The sequence below is a fragment of the Myotis daubentonii genome, chromosome 6 (assembly GCF_963259705.1).
Source record: "Myotis daubentonii chromosome 6, mMyoDau2.1, whole genome shotgun sequence".
In the NCBI taxonomy this organism is placed as follows: Eukaryota; Metazoa; Chordata; class Mammalia; order Chiroptera; family Vespertilionidae; genus Myotis; species Myotis daubentonii.
Genome location: NC_081845.1, coordinates 66,494,002 through 66,516,804, shown reverse-complemented (window position 1 = coordinate 66,516,804; position 22,803 = coordinate 66,494,002). Strand labels below are relative to the sequence as shown.

The 22,803-nt window shown below is 43.0% G+C and overlaps 1 protein-coding gene across 9 annotated transcripts in view; it reads left to right on the top strand.

Annotated features, from left to right (window-relative positions):
- Positions 1-22,803, top strand: part of SMAP1 (small ArfGAP 1) — a 126,597-nt gene that overhangs the window by 66,885 nt on the left and 36,909 nt on the right. For 5 of the 9 annotated variants that reach the window (XM_059701249.1, XM_059701245.1, XM_059701248.1 and 2 more), the window contains 2 exons: positions 5,126-5,206; positions 9,312-9,392. The exons of 1 other annotated variant lie outside the window; for it this stretch is intronic. In XM_059701249.1, the coding sequence (XP_059557232.1) occupies positions 5,126-5,206; positions 9,312-9,392 (162 nt within the window). The remainder of the gene's footprint in view (positions 1-5,125; positions 5,207-9,311; positions 9,393-22,803) is intronic. 3 more of the 9 variants (XM_059701250.1, XM_059701244.1, XM_059701242.1) reach the window with 2 other exon arrangements.

The following is a 22,803-nucleotide window of genomic DNA, read 5'->3' as shown; positions in this document are numbered from 1 at the left end:
TAGGGTCTGACCGTTTGGGACTGAGCGAGATGGGCTAGACACACCCTGGAGCTTTCCTGTGGTCCCTCCCCAGCTGGCCAATCTACTGTATTCCTCCCCGGCCCCAATCCTGCACTGGTGGGGTCCCTTGGCCTGGCCTGCACCCTCTTGCATTCGGTCCGATGGTGGAATGACTGGTCGCTATGGCGTTCACTGACCACCAGGGGGCAGACGCTCAACACAGGAGCTTCCCCCTGGTGGTCAGTGTGCTCCCACAGGGGGAGCGCTGCTCAGCCAGAAGCTGGGCTCATGGCTGGCGAGTGCAGCATTGGTGATGGCAGCCTGTTTCACCTCCATGGCATCAGTAAGGATGTTTGACTGACGGCTTAGACCCACTCCCTTAAGCTGTCAGTTGGACATCCCCCGAGGGCTCCTGGACTGCGAGAGGGTGCAGGCCAGGCTGAGGGACCCCTCCCCTCCAGTGCACTAATTTCGTGCACTGGGCCTCTAGTATTTAATAATATGCCACAGAATATAAGCAAATATTTTCATTTGATGTTTAAAAAATTTGTGATATCAGCAGTCAGCAAAATAACATCAAATTTATATATGAAGAGCACATCATAAGAGATTTCATGCACCAGGCCTCTAGTATTGCAATGATTATTCAAAGTCTTCACATGTATCTTCAACATCAGTGTCTTTGTCATTACTAGAGCCATTTTTGAGTTATCTAACTCAGTGTTTTTAATTTAAAAAATTTTAGTTACTGTTGACATGCAATATTATTTCAGGTGTACTAGTATATCATAGTGATTAGATATTTACATATCTTATGAAGCAATTACCCAATAAGTTTAGAATCCATCTGACACCATGCATAGTTATTGCAGTGTTGTTGACTTTATTTCCTATGCTGTACTTCACATCCCTCTGACATTTTATAACTGGCAATTTGTACATCTTAATCGGTTCCCCTTTTTCACTCATCCCTAAGTTCCCCTCCCGTTTGGCAACCATCAAAATGTTCTTTGAATACATGTAACTCATTTTTAATTGGCTCAGTGAAGCCTAGCAGCTGAGATACAGGGGAAGGGGGCGGGGGGGGGGTGGTGGTGGTGGTGGTGCGACAAACATGGCACACTGTTAAGTTTTGGTGAATATTAGTGAAGTTCATAGAGATATTCTATGATTTTTTTACATTTTTTATACTTTCGAAAATAAAAATTCAAGGTAAAAGATTTTATACTCTTGAGTTTATATTATTCTATTGTGTATTTTAAAAAATTTATCTTTATTGTTGAAAGTATTATAGATTTCCGCTTTGTTTTTCCCCCTCCCATTGACCCCCCTCCTCTGCATACCTGTTCCTGCCAAGCCTCTGCCACACTATTATCTGTGTCCATGGGCTATGCATATATGCATATAAGTTCCCTGGTTAGTCTCTCCTCCCACCTCTCATTCCCCCCCCCCCCCCCCGAAATTCATCAGTCTGTTCATGGTTCTATGTCTCTGGATCTATTTTGTTCATTAGTTTATTTTGGATCTGGAAAGTATTACGCTAAGGAAATAAGCCAATCAGAGAAAGATAAGTATCACATGATCTCACTCATATGTGGAATCTAATGAACAAAATAAATTGAGTTTATATTATTAATGTAATGAAAATTCAGTAGAGTTCACAAAAATCACGTTTAACCCAAGATATAATGTATTATACCTCATCAACACTAATAAAAGAGAAAAATGGTAATTGGCGTACGACAATACCCTTTTCATTGGCTAATCAGGGCTATATGCAAATTAACTGCCAACTAAGATTGACAGTTAACTGCCAACTAAGATTGGCAGTTAACTGTCAACAAGATGGCGGTTAATTTGCATATGTAGGCACAATGCAGGGAGGCGAAAGGGAAAGCAGGAAGAAGCTCCCTGACAGTGATTGGAAACCCAGGGGGGAGCAAAGAGCTGGGGGGCAGGGCAAAGGCGGGGCCACCTTTGCCCTGCCCCCCAGCCATGATCGGAGAATCAGGTGCCTTTGCCGCCCTGGCCAGTGATAGCAGGAAGTAGGGGTGGAGCCAGCGATGGGAGCTGGGCACGGTCGAAGCTGGCAGTCCCAGGAGCTAGGGGCCCCTTGCCTGGGCCTAAAGCAAAGCCCACGATCACGGGGCCGCTGCAGCTGTGGGTCCCCGCTGCCCGGGCCGGACGCCTCAGCCAGAGGCATCCTGCAGGGGCAGGGGCGGAGCCCGCGCAATCGCGGCGCTCCCCCGCTGCCAATGCAGGTCCCCGCTGCCCGGGCTGGACGCCTAGGCCAGAGGCGTCAGGCCTGGGCAAGGGGCCGATCCTGCGATTGGAGGGTGATGGGGGTCAACGCCTGAGGGCTCCCAGTATGTGAGAGGGGGCAGGCTGGGCTGAGGGACACTCCCCCCCCCCCCCCACACCCAGTGCACGAATTTTGTGCACCGGGCCCCTAGTCATTAATAAGCAAGGTGATTTTTTTAAAGTTTATATTCTAGTAAGAGTAAATTATTTCTTTCTCTTTCTCTATGGCAATAGATTTGCAAGTAACTAATCTTATATATTACTAGGAATTACATTATATAGTTATGTCCAGTGTTAATTATCTTGAATTAATCCTCAACATACTAAATGCTCCTGTTACACACACACACACACACACACACACACACACACACACTAGAGGCCTGGTGCACAAAATTCGTGCACTGGGCAGGGGACGGGGGTGTCCCTCAGCCCAGCTTGCACCCTCTCCAATCTGCAACCCCTTGGGGGATGTCCGACTGTCGGTAGAGAGGGCCCTAGCTGGTTGCTCAGTGGTTAGAGCATCGGACTGCAGACCGAAGAGCTGTGGATTCAATTTTGGTCAAGGACACAGGTGACAAAAATATCCTGTACTAGGCAGTCAGACATACCTCTCACAGTCCGGGACTGCTGGCCTCCAACCGCTTGCCTGCCTGCCTGCCTGCCTGATTGCCCCTAATCACTTCTGCCTGCCAGCCTGATCACCCCCTAACCATTCCCCTGCCAGCCTGATCGACGCCTAACTCCTCTCCTGCTGGCCTGATTGCTCCCAACTGCCTTCCCCTGCTGGCCCAATTGCTTCCAGCTGCCCTCCCCTGCCGGCCCGGTTGCCTCCAACTGCCCTCCCCTGCATGCCCAGTCGCCCCTAATTGCCCTCCCCTGCTGGCCGGTTGCCCCCAACTGCTCTCCCTTGCCATCCCGGTTGTCCCCAACTGCCCTCCTCTGCCAGCCTGGTCACCCCCAACTACCCTCCCCTGCCAACCCAGTCGCCCCTAATTGCCCTCCCCTGCTGGCCCAGTTGCCCCGAACTGCCCTCCCCTGCCAGCCTGGTTGCCTCCAACTGCCCTCCCCTGCATGCCTGGTTGCCCGTAACTGCCCTCTCCTGCTGGCCTGATTGCCCACAACTGCCCTCCCCTGCCGGCCGTCTTGTGCCCACATGGGGGCGGCCATCTTGTGTGAGGGTGTGATGGTCAATTTGCATATTACCGCTTTATTATATAGGATATTTTTGTCACCTGTGTCCTTGACCAGAATTGAATCCAAGACTCTTTGGTCTGCAGTTCAATGCTCTAACCACTGAGCACCCGGCTAGGGCCCTCATATATTTTTATATCCAGCTTTACATGAATTTGGGCAAAAAGGTCTTTTTTTGGTTGTCAATCCTCACCTGAGGACATTTTGTCCATTGACTTTTACTTTAGAGAGAGTGGAAGGGTGGTGGGAGAGAGGTAGAGAGAGAGAAAGGCATCAGTGTGAGAAAGCACATTGATTGGTCGTCCGACCCTATAACCGATGAGCTACTCCAGCTAGGGCATGGTCAAAAAGGTCTTTATGATAGGTTATCATCCTAAGTGTTTTTATGTGCTTTTTTATCTCTTGTTTTTTGCATAAAGCAGTGATTAAATATTTTTTGCAAATAAATTTCCAGTGGGAAAACCAGCTTTGAAGCCATCTTTTAAAATGCTGCTTGATTTCTTAAACATTTTCTTCTATGTGTAATTTCCATTAGTAGTCACTAAATGTCTGGTTTGCACAATTACAACAATGTGTAAAGAAAAAATAACCCTGAGGTTTATGAGTCGGATTGTGATTCAGGAATTGCAGCCATAACTAAAGCAGATTGAATGAGGATTTGTCATCTCATAATGTTATTTTGACATTACATAATGACCTTTCTATAGTAGTACCTTTAATTTTTAAATTCCTCATATGCACTATTGATGTGATTGGGTAATAGAGAGATGTCAGTTTTATGGCTCCAAAGATCTACACATTTTGTAAATATATTTCAGTTATATTTTTGCAGTAAAGAGAGCAGGAAGATATGTTTCCATTAAAGTGATCAACTACATATATATAGAAATTCAGTAGGAACATGTGTGAGAAAGCTTTTAGATGAAATCCTTTTTCATGTATAAATTGTCTCTGCTGCATATATAACTGTCTCATAAGGCTCTGGGGTAATTCAGCAAGTACAGCTTTGGAAATAGTGCTTGTGTGTGATCTTAAAGAAGGAAGTGTATAAATTGCTTAAAAGTCTATCTGCTGCTTTGCTGTTATATTGCATTAATCCACTTTTTTCCATATCCTGCCCCCCCCTTTTTTTTTCTGTTTTCTTAAACAGTAGATTAAAACTTTAATTTCCCCTACTTCAGATCTGTTTTATTTTCCATTCTTAAAACAGTTACTATAAGTTAAAAAACACACAAACTCATTTCTACCTTCTTGCTACTTGGAACAGTATGTCTTCATACATTAGTATTTCAATAGTAAATATTGACTAAAATTGAATCCCAGGCAAAGCTTAATTATTTTTTAAATACTTTCAGTATGACCTGGTTTTAATAAATTTTATATCCTAGTGAAATTCATTTTTAATCATGCACTATCCTGTAATAAATATTTTAAGGAATTTTATGTGGATGGAAATTTTTAAAAAAAGCAATACATTCTTCTTGATGCATTATTTTCCTTTGTTAACATACTCCTAAGTACTTCTGTATCATAGAAATACATGGTTTTTTTGTTTGTTTCTTTCCTGTCCTATCAGTTCTGATTACCTTCTTTTTGTTTTTCTCTCCTGACCTTTCATCTGACTCCACAGATTTCTTCCTCTGATGCTCCCCTTCGGCCTTTGGTAGCCTCTCCGTCTCTACAAGCTGCTGTTGAGAAAAGCAAATTGGAGGTATGCTAGTATGTTAGCCAGGTACCTTATGTAGTGTTCAGTGGTAAATGAACTTCCTTTCTCGTTATGCCATACATAATTTGGAGTGCTGTAATAGTTGTTTAAATTTTGTATGGTCTTCAGTATTAAATATGTTAAATATAACTATTTCTAGAATATTTTCCTATGCCACAGGTAGGATTAAAGGGCTTTAATCTATATTTAATTTAAAAATCACTGATTTATTTGTACCATAGGTATATCTCAATATTTAAGAAGGAATTAACCTTCTGTTGTTTCCATTACTGCCTTCTACTTAACGTTTTTAATAGTTGCTGTTGTAATCTTTGATATATTAGTAAAATCTGATTAAAATGTTTTGTTTCTATGATTCTGTTGTTATAATCACTTGAAGACAGTTAATGGTTTTTTTTTAAGCATTAGTAACAGTCAGGTATGTAGTATAGAATCATGAGTTTACAATAATCAATGATAATTTTTAGACTGTGTTTGGGGTAGCAGTGGTCAAGGGTACATGATGCTACCCTGTTATGGATTTTTAAATCCATCCCTACACATACTTGAGGTTTAAAAACTTTTTACTCTTTACTTTTTTCATTTGTTATCATGAATTCATTTGAGACATTGTTTGAACTAACACTTTTTCTGTGTCTACACCTTGATAAGTGGTGCACTAGACATGGAGGATACACAGGCAAATAAGATATGGCCCCTGACCTCAAGGAGCTTATAGTCTAATGGTGAAAAATAGATAACTAGGTAACTTTACAGGTTTCTAATACAATATAATGTGTGCTGTGATTGACATGCATTCATTGTGCTGCAGTTAATACAGGAGTCATACTTTTGATGCATCTTAAACTCTTAATAAACATTAGCTATAAGGATGAGAGTACATTCCAAGTAGAGAAAGCATCTTGTGGGGGGAAAATCTGTCAGCAAAGTGGAATGTTTGGGGATTTGCAAATAAAATGACATGGTTGTAACATGCATAGGATAGGGACAGAAGTCAGAGAGGAGTCTTCTTGTGAGCCTGCTGAAGGTAATTGATGTTCATTCCAAAGGCTCTGGCACTTTAATAAGTTCTAAGGATAAGAGGAGTAACCGGATCTGATTTTTATGTCATAACACAGCTCCACTGTTCCTGTGGAGAGTGAATTTTGTGTTGATGGGTGTGGAAAAGGCTGAGAACCTGTTATAACCTGTGAATAAAATGATGGGAGCATGTGCTAAAATGGAGGCTGAGGGAATGAAAAGGAAACTATAGTTTTAAGAGATCTTGAGAAGATAGAATCTGTCGGAATTAGTAATTGATGGAATACGGAGGTACTTTGGGAAGATTTGATGACTCCCAGTTTCTGTCTTGAGCATTTTAGTAGATGATGATGATATTGAGTGAGAAAAGGATAGAAGCTGAGGAGGAGGAACAGGTTTGAGAAGAGAAAAGGGAGATGAATTAAAAGTTGTATCTGTTGACTGTGAGATGACTGTGGAACATCCAGGTGTCTAAGTAGGTGGTTCGATATACAGATCTTTCAGTTCAGAGGAATGAGCCAACTGGGAGAGAGGGAAGGAAGGAAAAGCATTTTATAATATACTAGAGGCCCGGTGCACAGATTTGTGCACTGGTGGGGTCCCTCAGCCTGGCTTGCACCCTTTGGCAATCTGGGATCCCTTGGGGGATGTCAGATTGCTGGTTTCGGCCCGATCCCCGCAGGCCAGGCTGAGAGACCCCCCTGGTGCATGAATCTGTGCACCGGGCCTCTAGTATGCATATAAGATCTTTGGTTAATCTCTTCCTGCCCTTCCCCTTCCCCCTTTCCCTCTGTGATTCATTAGTCTGTTCCATGTTTCCATGCTTGTGCGTTGAGCATCTGCCCCCTGGTGGTCAGTGTGTGTCATAGCTACCAGTCAAACAGTTGAATGGTCACTTAGGCTTTTATATATATAGATATATACATAAAGAATTTTTGCACATCTCATTTATTTTCCACTTAGAAAGCAGGGATACTATTATTTACCTCATAAAGTTAGGATTAAGTGAGTCAAAGTAGTGTTTCGCATATGATAAGGGATCAGTAAGTGTTGGCTGTTTTAAGGAAGAGTGATACCAAAGAACAATGCTCCACTGGATGACACTGAGTAGTGAGACTTGAGAGTTTGGTCTCTGTTGTCCCATGACCGTACCATTGATTAGCTGTGTTGCTTGTGCCTTACTTTCCTAAGATTTTGTTTCTTTGTTTGTAAAACAGCAATAATGACAGTTTTTTTCCAGACAGTTATTATAAAAATTAAATTAGAAAATAAGGTGCTTATTATATTGCCTAGCCCATGGGAACTTTTATTATATCTCATGTTATAGCCTAGTAATTGCCAGTATTACCTTTTCTGATTTACAAATAGCAAAAATTCTTTTGTTGAAAGCGGTTGTGTCAAACACCATTTTAAAGGCACAGGTGCAAACTCAACCTTTAGGCATTTAGACTAACTTTTGGGTGATTATTATTCTGCTTTACCTGGGTTCATCAGTTTATATTGTTGTGTTTACTACTAGGAAACTAAGGTTAGATCAGTACCCAGTTGCAGTAGTCATTCAATTCTAGGTTTCTACACATCTCTCTCCTCTGTAATGCCTATGAATAATACTCATTGTTTAATCTTTATTTTTTTTTTTAGGATTTTTTTTTGAATTAAATGTATTGGTTAATAAGATTACATAGATTTGAAGTGTACAATTTTATGATGCGTCATCTGTATATTATAGCGTGTGTCCACCTCCCAAAGTCAAATCTACCATTTTCATATATTTGACCCCCATAATATATCCTTTTTACTCCCCCACCTTCCTTCCCTTCGGTAACCACCATACTGTTGTCTGTGTCTATGAGTTTTTGTTTTTCTTGTTTATTTGTTGCTTTCAGTTTTATATCCCACATATGAGTGAAAGCATATGGTTTTTAACTTTTTTATTTCTTTCATTTAACATGATCTTCTCAACATTTATCCATATTAATTTTTATTTCATGTTCCTCTTTTTGGCATGTTTGTAGTCCTTAAGTTTTTAATATTATATCCTGTTTCATCCGTCTTGAAATTGCAAATTGTGAACATCATGATACCATTATAGTTTACCTTGACTGTTGGAATACACTAACTAGTAAGCTGGCTCTGGTCCCAAAATACTGTATCTATATTTACCTTTTTTTTCCACGAGAAAATAATTGTTTGCCATTTAAAAAATCACAATACTGTAGTGATAGACTGAAAATGTTTTGTGACATCTTAAAAAGTGATTGTACTGTACCTTTCCCCTTTATATTTACATGTTATAATCTGTCTTTATCTGTGTGATAGGAATTGTATTCATCAGTTAGTTTATTTTTTCTTCTTATTCAATTTTGAACTTTATGGTGCTATTAGGAAGCTTATGTAAAGATGCAGTGAGCCTTTATTGAATAGAGGTCTCATTTGTTTAATTACACAAATTCTAAAATATCAAGTCTCACCTCCATTTTAGTTTTTTTAAGAAAAGATATATTTTTAAAAAATATATATTTTTATTGATTTCAGAGAGGAAGGGAGAGGTAGAGATAGAAACAATATGAGAGAGAATCATTGATTGGCTGCCTCCTGCATACCCCCTGTCTGACCAGAATTGAACCTTGACTTCCTGGTTCATAGGTCAGTGCTCAATTACTGTGCAATACCAGCTGGGCAAGAAATTATATTCTTAAAAAAATTTTTTTTTTTATTGATATGAGAGAGAGAGAGACATTGATTTATTGTTCCACTAATTTATGAATTCATTGGTTGCTTCTTCTATGTATCCTAACCGCAGATTGGACCTGCAACCTTGCAGTATTGGGATGACACTCTAACCAACTGAGCTAACTCTGAGGGCCAAGAAAAGATGTTTTTTATTCATCAATATATAACCTCATTGAGAATATGAATTTGCTGTTTACTTTTATATTTCAGTATCACCAGATATTGTCATCATTGAAAATTTGTACCTTTCTCAAATGACAACTCAAACTAATAAAATGTGTTAAGAGCTGACAATTTTTAAAAAGTAAACTTAGCAAAACTTTGGGCTGTGTTTTAGAAAGAAAAGGAAAAAAAAAAAGAAGAGAAAAAGAGAGAAAAGGAACCAGAAAAGCCTGCAAAACCTCTTACAACTGAAAAGGTAAAATTTCCTTTTTTAAAAAAATCTATAAAGACTTCCATCTTATTTGCATACTTATATGTGAACTAGAGGCCCGGTGCACAAATTTGTGCATGGGTGGGGTCCCTTGGCCTGCTGGTGATCGGGGCCAAGTCCCAGTAGCGGCCCAGTCCCAGTAGCGGCCAATCAGGGCCAGCCGGCCGGCTGGCCATGGGGAGGGACTGCAGGGAGTTTGCCAGCGGTGGGAGGTTGGCTGTGGGAACGCCCTTTCCACCAGGGGCAGCTCCTGCGTTGAGCGTCTGCCCCCTGGTGGTTGGTGCGCATCATAGCTACCAGCTGGTCATCCGGTCATCTGGTGGTAATGGTTGCTCAGGCTTTTATATATATAGATGAGTTTGGGGATATTCATAATATGCAAATAATAGTTCTTTGAACAAGTATTTGTTGAGCAATTACTATGTGCTAAATATGTCCTATTGATAGCTTGTTCTATATGATTTGTAGTCAGTTATATATGTGTGGGTATAGATAATGTGAGTTCCTCAAAGACAAGTATTCCCTTATTAATGACATAAAGAATGGCATTTTAGCTTACTGGTATATGCACAGACTTCAGTAAAGTTTGAAGAATGAAAAAGACCCAATATACCTGAAAGGGCCTTCAGAAAAGACTCCATGCTTAAGGTTAGCATTTGAACTAGATTTTGAAGTGTAGGTAGATAAGGTGCAAAGGAATATATCATTTGGACTGAACACCTTGAAGGATAGGCATGGAAACTGGAAACAAAGTAACTATGCTTAGTAAAAGAGGACTAGAGGAGTTTGAAGATATATATCTATGATAGAAAATAGTGAAAAAATAGACCAAAACAGTAGATTGAGCTCAAATGTAGAAGATCTTAAAGTTGGGTTAATTATTTATTGGAGGAAAGGCTGTGGGAAGCATTTTTACTTGCGTAAAGCAGATGATACAGCTAATTCACAAGAATTCTTTTGGAAGATTATTTGGCAGTGATCTGCAGGATAGATGTGATTAGACAAACTAGAAGTAGAGAGAACATTAGATTTTTTATAAATAATTATGGCTGCTTGGCTTTGAATACATTTCACCATAGAACCATGGAAACATGGTAGGGGGATTGTCAGTAAAGGGAGCATTCTTGATTTTCTTGTTGAAATTTTAAAAATTGACTATCAGGGTATCAATTACATACTACAAAGTGTACAGTGTGACTATGTACTCGTTCTTTCTCTGTCATTTGGTAGAGTCTCTGCATTCAAGGAGTTATAAACAAGCCTTCAGCAAGTTAAGATGTACTAAGCATCCAAAGACTCCTCAATTCTTCATGTAGCAGTCAGTTCTATCCATCACCTGATTCTTCACCTGTCTTCCTAGCAGTTTCCCTCCATTGTTCATATAGTCAGACTTGTCCATTGTTACCTAAACAAACTTTTCTGCTTTAAATTGCTTTTCCAGAAATGTCCTTTCATTTCCCCACCTCCTACTTAAAGCTTACTCATTCCCTTGTTTCCATGCAGCCCTCTAAACATCCCAACTAAATACGTTTTCTCCCTTCCTCAAAATTCTATTTCCTTCAAGTACTCCTGCTGCTGCTCATGGTAGGAGCCTGTGAGAATACTCACACAGAAGGAAAAACTTTAGTTTCTATCAAAGTTTCGTGGTCAAGATACTGCACAGTGTATAAAAAAAACGATTTAAAATTATAACAGGGGAAATTGAAAGAAAAATAGCCCACATAAAGAAGCTTTACTTCACATGTAGACATTTTTTCTGTATGTTCTGAGCTGATTTTTTTCAGAGGGTGTATATAATCTAAACAGGAGAAATTAGTAGTAATATCAGTAAAAATACAGGGTGGGCAAAAATAGGTTTACAGTTGTGAGTACATGAAAATTTATTCTTGTATTTTTTAATTATTGTATTATTTTGCATATGAACAACTGTAAACCTACTTTTGTCCCACCCTGTAGTAGCAGTAGTAGCCAGAATAATATCATCATAAATAATAGTTGGCTTTATTGATCATCTGCTTATACCAGGAGCTATGCCATGTGTGCAACTTTTACGTACAGTTGTATATGTACAACTTATCCTATCTAATAAAAGAGAAACATGGTAATTAGCCGTACATCTGCTACCCTTCCCATTGGCTAATCAGGGCGATATGCAAATTAACTGCCAGCCAAGATGGCGGCCGGCAGCCAGGCTACTGACACGAACAGGAAGCTTGCTTGCTTCAGTGACGGAGGACTCCAACGTTCCCCGACTGCCGCTGCTGGGCTCTGAGCTGCTAAGAAACATTGTTACAAATATAGAAGCTAAACAAAACCCCAGAAACCTGTTTTCAGTCAGCCGGAATCTCAGAGCTGGAGTCGCAACGAAGTTTCAAATACAGAAAGTAAACAAAGCCAGAAACCTGCTTTCAGCAGCGAGGTCTCACAGCTAAAGCCAGCTCTCAGCTCCAGTGACAGCCATAAATCCAAGAATAAAAAAAAAAAAGGAAAAAAGGAGCGGTTGGGAGCTTCCGTCACCCGCCAGCCTGAAAACGGCCCTCAGCTCCTCACCCAGACTGGGCAAGCACCCCAGTGGGGACCCGCACCCTGAAGGGGGTGTGACCAGATGCAAACAGCCATCATAGCCTCATCCGGGCTGGCCAGGCACCTAAGCGGGACCCCCACCCTGATCCAGGACACCATTCAGGGCAAACCAGCTGGCCCCCACCCATGCACCAGGCCTCTATCCCAGGGATGGGCAAACTTTTTGACTCAAGGGCCACAATGGGTTCTTAAACTGGACCAGAGAGCCAGAACAAAAGCATGGATGGAGTGTTTGTGTGAAATAATATAAATTCAAAGTAAACATCATTACATAAAAGGGTACGGTCTTTTTTTTTTTAGTTTTATTCATTTCAAACGGGCCGGATCCGGCCCATGGGCTGTAGTTTGCCCACGGCTGCTCTATCCTATATAGTAGAAGGGTAATATGCCTCCCAGCACCGGGATCAGTGGAGCCGTGAGGCCTCCTGGCCCCTGGAGGAGCGTGACAGGGGGCAGCGCCCAAACCCCCTGATCGCCCTGCGGCTCTGTGTGTGACAGGGACTGGGACCACAACCTCCCTATCCGCCCTGCTCTGTTCGTGACAGGGGAAGGCACTCCAACCCCTTGATCGGCCCTGCTCTGTGCCTGATAGGGGGGAGCTCCCCAACCCCCTGATTGGCCCTGCTCTGTGTGTAATAGGGTATGGCCCCCTAGCCCCCCATGGGCCCTGCTCTGTGTGTGACAAGGTGGAGCCGCAACCTCCCCATCGGCCCTGCCCTGAGTGTGACGGGGGAGTGCCCCAACCCCCTGATCGGGCCTGCCCTGTGGGTGACGGGGCAGCGCCCCAACCTCCCCATCGACCATGCCTTGAGTGTGACAGGGGCGGCGCCCCAACCTCCCAATTGGCCCTACCCTGAGTGTGACTGAGGGTGGCATCACAACCTCCTGATCGGCCCTGCTCTGTGCATGACAGGGGGGAGCTCCCCAACCCCCTGATCGGCCCTGCTCTGTGCGTGACAGGGGAAAGTTCCCCAAACCCCTGATCGGCCCTGCTCTGTACGTGACGGGGGAGCTCCCCAACCCCCTGATAGGCGATGCTCTGTGTGTGACAGGGTACGGAGCCCCAACCCCCCTGATGGGCCCTGCTCTGTGTGTGACAGGGTGCAGAGCCCCAACCCCCCTGATGGGCCCTGCTCTGTGCATGACGGGGCAGCGCCCCAACCCCCTGATCGGCCGGCTCTGTATGTGACAGGGATGGCACCACAACCCCCTGATCCGCCCTGCTCTGTGCGTGACGGGGTGGCGCCGCAACCTCCCCATCGACCCTGCCTTGAGTGTGACAGGGAGCGGCGCCCCAACCCCCCAATCGGCCCTACCCTGAGCGTGACTGAGGGTGGCATCGCAGCCTCCCAATCCGCCCTGCTCTGTGCATGACAGGAGGCGGCGCCCCAACTCCCCAATCGGCCCTGCTCTGAGCCCTACCAGGGGCTGCGAGGCAGGCACCTAGGGATTGGGCTTGCCCTCTGCCACCCAGGAGTGGGCCTAAGCCAGCAGGTCATTATCTCCCGAGGGGTCCCAGACTGCGAGAGGGCACAAGTGGGGCTGAGGGACACCTCCCCCCCGCCAGTGCACAAATTTTTGTGCACCGGGCCTCTAGTATATTATAAGTAACCACCCATTTATCTACCGCCTAAATTAGGAAATAGAACATGGCCAGCACCCCAGAAGCTGTCTCCCATAACTCTTTTTAATAAAAAAGAAAATCACTTCCATTCTCCCCAGAGATAATCATTTCCTTGCATTGTAGAAGTAGTTTCACCTTCTCTGCATGTGTTTCTAAGTAATGTGATTTGTTTTTATTTTTTGAATGTATGAATGGAATAATGCCATAAATATTCTTGTGTTTTGCTTTTATTAGTCAGCCTTTTTTTTTTTTTCTTATAATGGTCAATCATGTTGTGTATAATTACAGTTTATTCAGTTAATTAGCCCTCATTCCAGAATCGCTGATTTAAATTCTACATCCATGAAACTGGGTCTTTATAGAAGAACAAAAGCGTGTCTGCTGCATGACTCACTGGAGAGCACCATTGAGAGAAAGGCTTCTCTTGGCGTGGACACAAATCCTCTCTCAGCAGTTTTACTCAGACTCTGAAAGGAAATGATACAGTTATGTATATGGAAAAAAGTTTGTGATAATGCCATTAAGTGGGAGGTAAAGTATAACATCAGTTAAAACTGAAATCAGTCATTTCCTTATTAGAAATTATCTAAAGTAAAATTTATCTTGTAAAATCACAATTCTTTTCATCTAATTCCTACTTGATTAGAACCACCTGCATTTGGAGGCTAAATAGAACAGTGTGTTAGATGAAAAATTTGGTTAGAATCATAAACTTGAGCTACAGAAAGCATTGGCCCGATAGCCATAAACTTTATCATCTTCTGGAGTATCACTTTTGTGGTACTTAAAATTATTTGTTTAGATTACTGCATTTATTTGAAAATATTGCAGTGCCAGAAAAACTAGAGGCAAAAAAAAAAAAGGATCCCAAATTCATCAAAATTTAGCAGGGCCTGAACACTGGGAAAAATGAAAAGATACTAGTAAGTCTAATTGCTTATAATTGCTCCTGCATTGAGTGTCTGCCCCCTGGTGGTCAGTGTGTGTCATAGTGACCAGTCATTCCCAGTCTTTTGCTGTTAGGGTCATTTTGCATATTACCCTTTTATTATATAGGATAGAGGCCTGGTGCATGGGTGGGGGCCGGCTGGTTTGCCCTGAAGGGTGTCCCGGATCAGGGTGGAGTTCCCTCTGGGGTGCCTGGCCAGCCTGGGGGAGGGGCGATGGGTGTTTGCAGGCTGGTCACACCCCCTTCAGGGTGGGGATCCCCACTGGGGTGCCTGGCCAGCCTTGGTGAGGGGCTGATGGCTGTTTGCAGCTGGTCACACCCCCTTCAGGGTGGGGGTCCCCACTGGGGTGCCTAGCCAGCCTGGGCGAGGGGCTGATAACTGTTTGCAGGCTGGCTGCACCCCCTTTCGGGTGGGGTGTCCCCACTGGGGTGCCTAGCCAGTCTGGGTGAGGAGGCTGAGGGCCGTTTTCAGGCTGGCCAAACCCCCCTGGTGACGGAAGCTCCCAGCCTCTCCTTTTTTCCTCTTTTTTCTGTTTTTATTCTGGGATTTATTTACCTTCTATAATTGAAACTTTGTAGCCTGGAGTGGAACTCAGAACCGGCCAGGACAGGCGGGAGGGAAGCTTGGCTTCTTCCATCGCCAGGGCCAACCCAAGGCTCCAGCTCCGTGACCATGGCCGGCTGAAAGCAGTTATCTGGGGTTTATTTATCTTCTATAATTAAAACTTTGTTGCTTTGATTGGAGCTCAGAGCCGGCTGTGGTAGCTGGGAAGCTTGGCTTCCTCCATCATTGGGGCAACCAAGCCTCCTTTTTGCTCCAGCTCCGTGGCTGCCGGCCGCCATCTTGGTTGGGTTAATTTGCATATAGTTGCTCTGATTGGCTGCTGGGCGTGGCTTAAGGCATAGCGAAGGTACGGTCAATTTGCATGTTTGTCTCTTATTAGTGTAGACTAGTGGCCCAGTGCATGAAATTCATGCACAGGGTTGTGGGTCCCTCAGCCTGGCCTGCACCCTCTCCAATCTGGGATCCCTCTTGCAATCCAGAACCACTGGCTCCTAAGCACTCACCTGCCTGCCTGATACTCCTAATTGCTCCCCTGCCGGCCTGTGGTCCTAACTGCTCTCCCCTCCTGGCCTGATCCCCCTAACTGCCTAATGCTCTCCCCTGTCGGCCTTATCCCCCTGACTGCTCTGCTTTTGTGTGTGTGTGTGTGTGTGTGTGTGTGTGTGTGTGTGTGTGTGGACTTCTCAGCTTTTATTACAAAAAGAACTTGATCCTAGCCCAGTTTTCCAACAAGTCACCAACTCAAAGTCCGACATGGTCAGGGCCTGTCTGGCTGGGGAGTGGGCTGGTGGATAGGTGCAGAGCCCTGCTCAGAACAGCAGACATTTCATTCTTCCCATCCCATGCTGGTAGGAGCAGATGTCGAAGTAGCTCTCACAGGTCCTCAGTGGGCCTCGTTAAAGCGGGTCACCATTGTCTTATGCAGTGTTTCCTTGTAGGACTTGGTGGAGGTGACCCCATAGGAGCTGCCTCGGGCACCCAAACCGGAGCCCCGCACCCGTGTCTGGGCCTCAGTGGGTGTCACAGTGCCCTGCTTCTTGTGACCCAGGCCACTGCCCTCTTTCCAGCCCATGGCCTGGAGCATGTGACTGCCGATGTTGTCACTGCCCAGACCATCCCTCGTGGGCTGCTCACAGTCTACGGAGGCAGCAGACATGCCACCATACTTCCTCCTCTTAGGCTCTGGTGGCTCAGGGATGCCATACTTCTCTCTACGTTCAGCTGCCCAGTCCCAGTCCTGGCCTGATGCCCCTAACTGCCTGTCTGCTCTCCCCTCCTGGCCTAAACCCCCTAACTGCCTATGTGCTCTCCCTTCCTCTTCACGCCTTCAGACACCAGCGCAGGAATGCTGGGAGCTCTCCACCGAGACCCCACCCCTGTCCTTACGCCCGCTTCCAGGCCCGGCAGTGATGGGGGGCCGCTGCCTCCCACCCCGATGCCCCCCTCTGGGCCGAGCGGTGCCACGGGCCTGCACGCACTTCCGTGAGGTGGTGGGGGGTGGGGTGCTGTGGCCTGTCCTCACGCTTCCCCCTCCAGGCCATGTGGTGCCATAGCCTGTGTGTGCTTCCGCTTGGGGGCCACCCCCAACGGCAGCCTCACGTCCTGGTGGCGCAAGCCCTTGTCCCCGCCCCCCGGCTTCTGTGCGCGTGCACCTTTGGTTGTGACTCGGACACGATTGGGACCAACTAGCATATTCCCTCTTTATTGTATAGGACAGTGATGATGAACCTATGACACGCGTGTCAGAGGTGACACTCAAACTCATTTTTTTGGTTGATTTTTCTTCGTTTAATGGCATTTAAATATATAAAATAAATATCAGAAATATAAATCTTTGTTTTACTATGGTTGCAAAGATCAAAAAATTTCTATATGTGACACGGCACCAGAGTTAAGTTAGGGTTTTTCAGAATGCTGACACACCGAGCTCAAAAGGTTCACCATCACTGGTATAGGACTAGGGCAGCGGTTCTCAACCTGTGGGTTACGACCCCTTTGGGGGTCGAATGACCCTTTCACAGGGGTCATCTAAATACATCCTGCATATCAGATATTTACATTACAATTCATAACAGTAGCAAAATTACAGTTAGGAAGTAGCAGCGAAAATAGTTTTATGGTTGGGGGTCACCACAACATGAGGAACTGTATTAAAGGGTCGCGGCATTAGGAAGTTTGAGAACCACTGGACTGGGGGCTCAGTGCATGAATTGTGCACCTTGAAAGGAGCTGTGGACCACAAGGCTGCGGTGGGCACAGGAGCGGGTCTTGGCCCATCCTCCGCGCCCCCACCCTGCCCCTCCCGCTGCGGCCCCTGGTCCCAGGTTTGCCGGCAGCCTTGCTCCCACTGCTGTGGCTCCTATGAGCTACCAGCACCGGCCTTGCTTGCACCTGCTGACAGCGTGGAGCTATTGGGGCCGATGCCATTAGTGGGTGTGAGCAGCGGCTGATGCCCCGACGGCCCCTCAGGAGCCAGGGGTAGGTGGAGAAGCCCTTGGGCGATTGGGGCTGGCAGCTGCCACTTGCACCTCCTGACAGCGCCAAGTGATCAAGCCTGGCACCCAGCGCTGGCAGCAGGTGCAAGTGGGGCTGGTGCCAGCAGCAGGTGTGAGTGCCGGGTGGGACCGCAGCGTGTGGGAGCAAAATATTTTCAGTAACCACCAGAGACTCATCCCAATGATAGCAACTGGCGCCTCGCCTTGGTCTGGCTCCCCCACTCACCTGCTCCACTATCCCGCCACAGCTATGCCCACCATGTTACGTGCTCTGCCACCTGCTGCTGACGCCTGCCATGTTCTGCATGTGCCCCCTGATGGTCAGTGCATGTCATAGCAACTGGTTGTTCAGTTGTTTCGCCAGTCTATTTGCATATTAGGGTTTTATATATATAGATATTTAGAAGCCAGCTTTTCACCACAGTAGAAGAATGCTTAAATCTCAAGACTCTCTTCTTTAAGTAGGCTAACCTATCACATATAAGTGAGCTAATCAATACAACCACTAACTGTAATTCAAGTGAGTAATCAATAAATAGCTGCTGGGTTTAGTCTTAATAGAGTATAAAGTTTGACTTCTCTATCCCTTTTCTCAGTAAAACCAATGTTACAAAATGTCACTCTAGGTCGCACTTGAAATTGGTGTTGGGATGTCCTGTTTTCAAGATGCTCTATTTTTTATTCTTGAAAATTTTTTATTTGTTGTTTTGAGGAGACAGGGGAGAGAGAGAAAGGGAAAGAAGTGTTGTTCTATTATTTATGCATTCATTGGTGGATTCTCCTATGTGCCCTGACTGTGGATGGAACCCACAACCTTGGCATATCAATATGATGTTCTAACCAACTGAGCTATACCCAGCCAGGGCTCAAGATTTCCTATTTTTTAAAGAATAATTAAGGGAATTTTAAAAATTTGTAATTATATAGTGAGTTTATATCTATCTGAAAATGACATTTTGTAACTTCATAGAGATTTTATTTTAGAAGTTAAATTAGTTTTTAAATTTCTTAACTTTTTAATTGAAGTATAATGTATAGATCTTGAGTTTATATCCCAGTGAATTTTTACAAATATATGCACAGATTAATATTCAAAGCATTGCTAGCACCTCTCACTTTCTTGTTCTTCCTATTCAGCCCTCTCCCAAAGTTAATCACTATTTAAATTTCTGTCAATATAGATACATTTTATCTGCTTTTAATTTTATGTAAATGAAGTCATACAGCATCTACTATTTCCGTGTCTTTTTTTATGTTTGAAAATAATTTATTTTATTGTTGACAATATTACAGATATCTCTCATTTCGCTCTCCCCCCCTCCTGTCTGGTTTCTTCTGCTAATCATTGTGTCTGTGAGATTCAATCATGTTTTTTGTGTGTTCTTTTCTTATTAAGTACCTGTTTACCTGTGGCATACTTGATTTTTCCAGTCTACAGTTGGTTGACACAAGTAGTTTTTGGTTTAGGACTTTGATGGATGAAGCTATTATGAACATCCTTGTACATGCCTTTTAAGAAACATATTCACATAGCTTATTGGGTGTATACCTAAAGGTATAAATGCTGCGGCATAGGAAATATATATGTCCAGCTTTAGTTTGTTTGTCTAAGAGTTTTTCATAGTCATTTTACCAATTTATATTCTCTTCACATTGTATGATAGTTAATAGTCGTTTTGCATTTTCAAAAAACCTGGTATTGTCATTAAAAAAAGAATCTGGTGGGTATAGAAACTAAGATTTTTATTAATTGGTGCTAATTTAGTATACTAAATATCCTGACAATTGAGGTTATCTTTAAGTGAGTAAATAATTTAAATAGCTTGAAACAGTTGTGACTACAACATGCAAGTCTTTCAGCCAAGACAGTTTGCTTTTTTTCTCACTGTTTTACCTAGTTTAAAAAAGAAAGAATTGAGTAGCTAAAATAAGAATTATTGTTTTACAGAAAGCAATAACAAGATGATAGTAACCTTACTTGTTAGTTAAATAACTGTATACTAAAATGCCCTCAACCCTAAAAGAAAAAGGAACCAGTTGAAGTTATAATAGCTTTTTAATACTTATCTATTATTAAAGTAAATTGTGGTAATAAAGAATGTGTAAGTTGTGGCAGAAAACCATATTTTAAGTTCTATTACATGCTTGTAGTAAATTGCAACATTTTTTTCCGTCATGGAATTTCTAAATGTTTTTTTGCAATCATTTAAAGCTTTATTGCCAGTGAGGCAATAAAAAGAAAAGAAATCCAATTACCTCATGTGCAAAGCTTTCATTTCCTATTTAATGAAAAAAAGGAAGACTTTTGTTCAGTAGGCGTGCAGGCTTTACAGTCCCTAACAGTAGATTAGAAATTTCCTTTAATAGAAAGTAAGAAAACTATGTCCTCAATAAATGCTCCGATGAAAGGTAGTTTTATTAAGTTAAAGCCTGTGCTTAAGAATGTTGCAGCCAAGCCCGGGCCAGTGTTGCACAGTGAGTAGAGCTTCAACCCACACTGAAGGGTTGAGGGTTGGATCCCTGGTCAAGGGTAAAGGGCACATACCTCCTGGGTTGCAGGTTCCATCCCCTGTGTATGTGTGTGGGGTTATATGGGAGGCAACCAAGATGTGCTCTCTCACCTCTCTTTCTCCCTTCCTCCCTTACTCACTTCTACTCTCTCTAAAAATCAATGGAAAAATATCCTCCAGTGAGGACTAACAAACAAAAAATAAGATTGTTGCAGCCAAGTTGGAAAGGGTCAACAATTAGATTTGATGGGTCATCGAAAGTAATAAAAAGAGTAAGTGCTTACTTGATGCTTAATATATACCAGCTGTTCTAAATCCTTTATAGGGTGTCTCCAAAAACACACTTTGAATACCATTATTAATTCCAGTGGGTTACATCTGAAAAGAAACAAACATCAGTTGAGCTTTCAGCTGGTAAGGTGTGTATACATTTTTAGGGACACCCTAAATATGTTTTGTATATCTATGAGGTTGATACTGTTATCCTCATTTACTGATGAGAACCTGAGAGACACAGGTTTGGTAATGTATTCATGATCACACAGCTATTGAGGAGCCAAGCCAAGATTTGAATCTGAACATTCTGCCTTCACAGTGTATGCACTTAACCAGTATACTATGTGGCCTCTTGGTATACTACTATTACAGCCAAAGTGGCGAAAGGAAGGATGGCGAAAAGTCAAGGGATTAAAATAAATACCTACTAAGTGCCATGAATCGTACTAAGCATTTTATGTGTGCTAATTCTCACAGTAAACAGATAGTTTTAAGATAGTCATCATACAAAGGAGCAACAGAAGATTCAAAGAGTGACATTTTACCTAGGGTCACACATCTTGTAATTGCTGGAGCTAATCTTTCTAAAAAGGAGGCCATTGATGGGGTGTTCATTATTTTTTTATGAATGTCTGCTGTGGATTAATTTAAACAACTAATACCCATTGGGAAGTAGCAAGCTATTTATATCTTTGGGTCAAGTTTTTGAATACCATAAGAATGATTTAGCATACCATCTATGCTAAATAGTGGCAACATGGTGTAGTAAAAAGAATATGGACTCGGCCAGAAAGACCTCAGTGTTTATGATTAAAGTTTAAAGTGGTAATTTAAGGTCATAGTTTATAAGCATATTTGGATAGGTCACATCATCTGCATAATCCTAAAGGTACTCCCAAATCATTTAACAAATGTGTCCCAGTGACTGATATGTGACAGAAACTCTACTAGGCACTTGGGATACAACAATGAACAAGTCTGACAGAAATCCCTAACCTTTAGAGTTTACAGTCTGATCAGATGGATTCAGTTGTGATTTGCTCTTGGGAAACTGATCTTCTTGATACTGTCTCCTTGCTCTCTGACGAGTTAGGAGCCACCCTGCCTGATACAGTTCATTTCCAAAAGCCTCCAGGGTCAAAGGTGTTTTGGTCCCATCTGCGCTAGCTTTCTTCAGGACCATCAATTTTCTCTTTTTTTGCCCAGATGTTCTAATTTCAATAAACATTTTTTGAACATCTTTTATGTAATATGAGTCCTATTCAACATTGGGGGTTTAAAGATGACATCAGAAAAAAGTGTTTCTATTAAAAGCTTGTCTGGGAGAAAGAGGGAGAAGAGAGAAGGAAATTTTTTGTCTTCTACCTATCGTCTCTCCATAAGCCTGCTTCCAACCTTTATTCCATAAAAACTAGTCAGGACCTACAAGTAGGGGTGTAAGGCTTCATTGTGTAAATCCCTTAACCGTAGTCATTCACTGTTCCTGGTGCATGGTAATCCCTCAAGTATTTCTAGGAGAAAGGTACATTTCCACACGTATGTATATTTTGTTTTCTAGTTTATCTGGTTTAATTGCAGTTGATCTTTCAATGATATTTTCACATCTCCCTCTTTTCTGATGTTTTAATATGCATACTAGTCATTGTATGTAGGAAGTCCTTATTGAAAAAATTTACTGCCCAGTCACTGCAGTTGACTCATCATGCTATGAAAAGATCTTAAATAGATAATGTTGGAGAACTGCTCTAATTACATCAGTGCTACTTATGTCAAATGAGGGTTTAATAGAGCTAAGCAGTTAACAATCAAAAGAAGAAATATTGCTGAAGATGTGATGTATGTATAACATATGTTCCTTAAGATAGAATGATTTAAATAGTTCTCCTGACTTAAATTCTACAGTCTCATTCTACTCACTTCCTTGTGATTACCTTGTTCTCCCTCAGCGATACTCCTGTCTGGCAAGTACTGATTCAACTCAATTATTGTCCTTTCCATACTCTCATTTAAGCAGAAACTCTGCCTGCTGACTGGCCTCACTTCCAGGTCATGGCTGCAAATCTCAAATGGGCATTGAGTGTTGACTCGCAGTCACTTTCCTCTTTCCATTTACTTTTCCAGAGTTACTTCATGCTTTCTCTTCTCTCTGTGAACATGTTGCACACCCCATTTCAGTAATGTTTTTGCTTCATATTTGATTGAAAAAATAGCCATACAGGAACTTCCTTATTTTCCACCGCCAAAACAGCCTGCCTCGGTGTCCTACCTTTCCTCTTGGTGAAAAGTGGGCTCTGAATATTCTACCTTCACAACTTCATTCTTTATTGATCCCCCTCTCCTGCTTCCTAATTTTTTTCCTTTCTACTGTATCTTATTACCGCCAATTACTTTCAC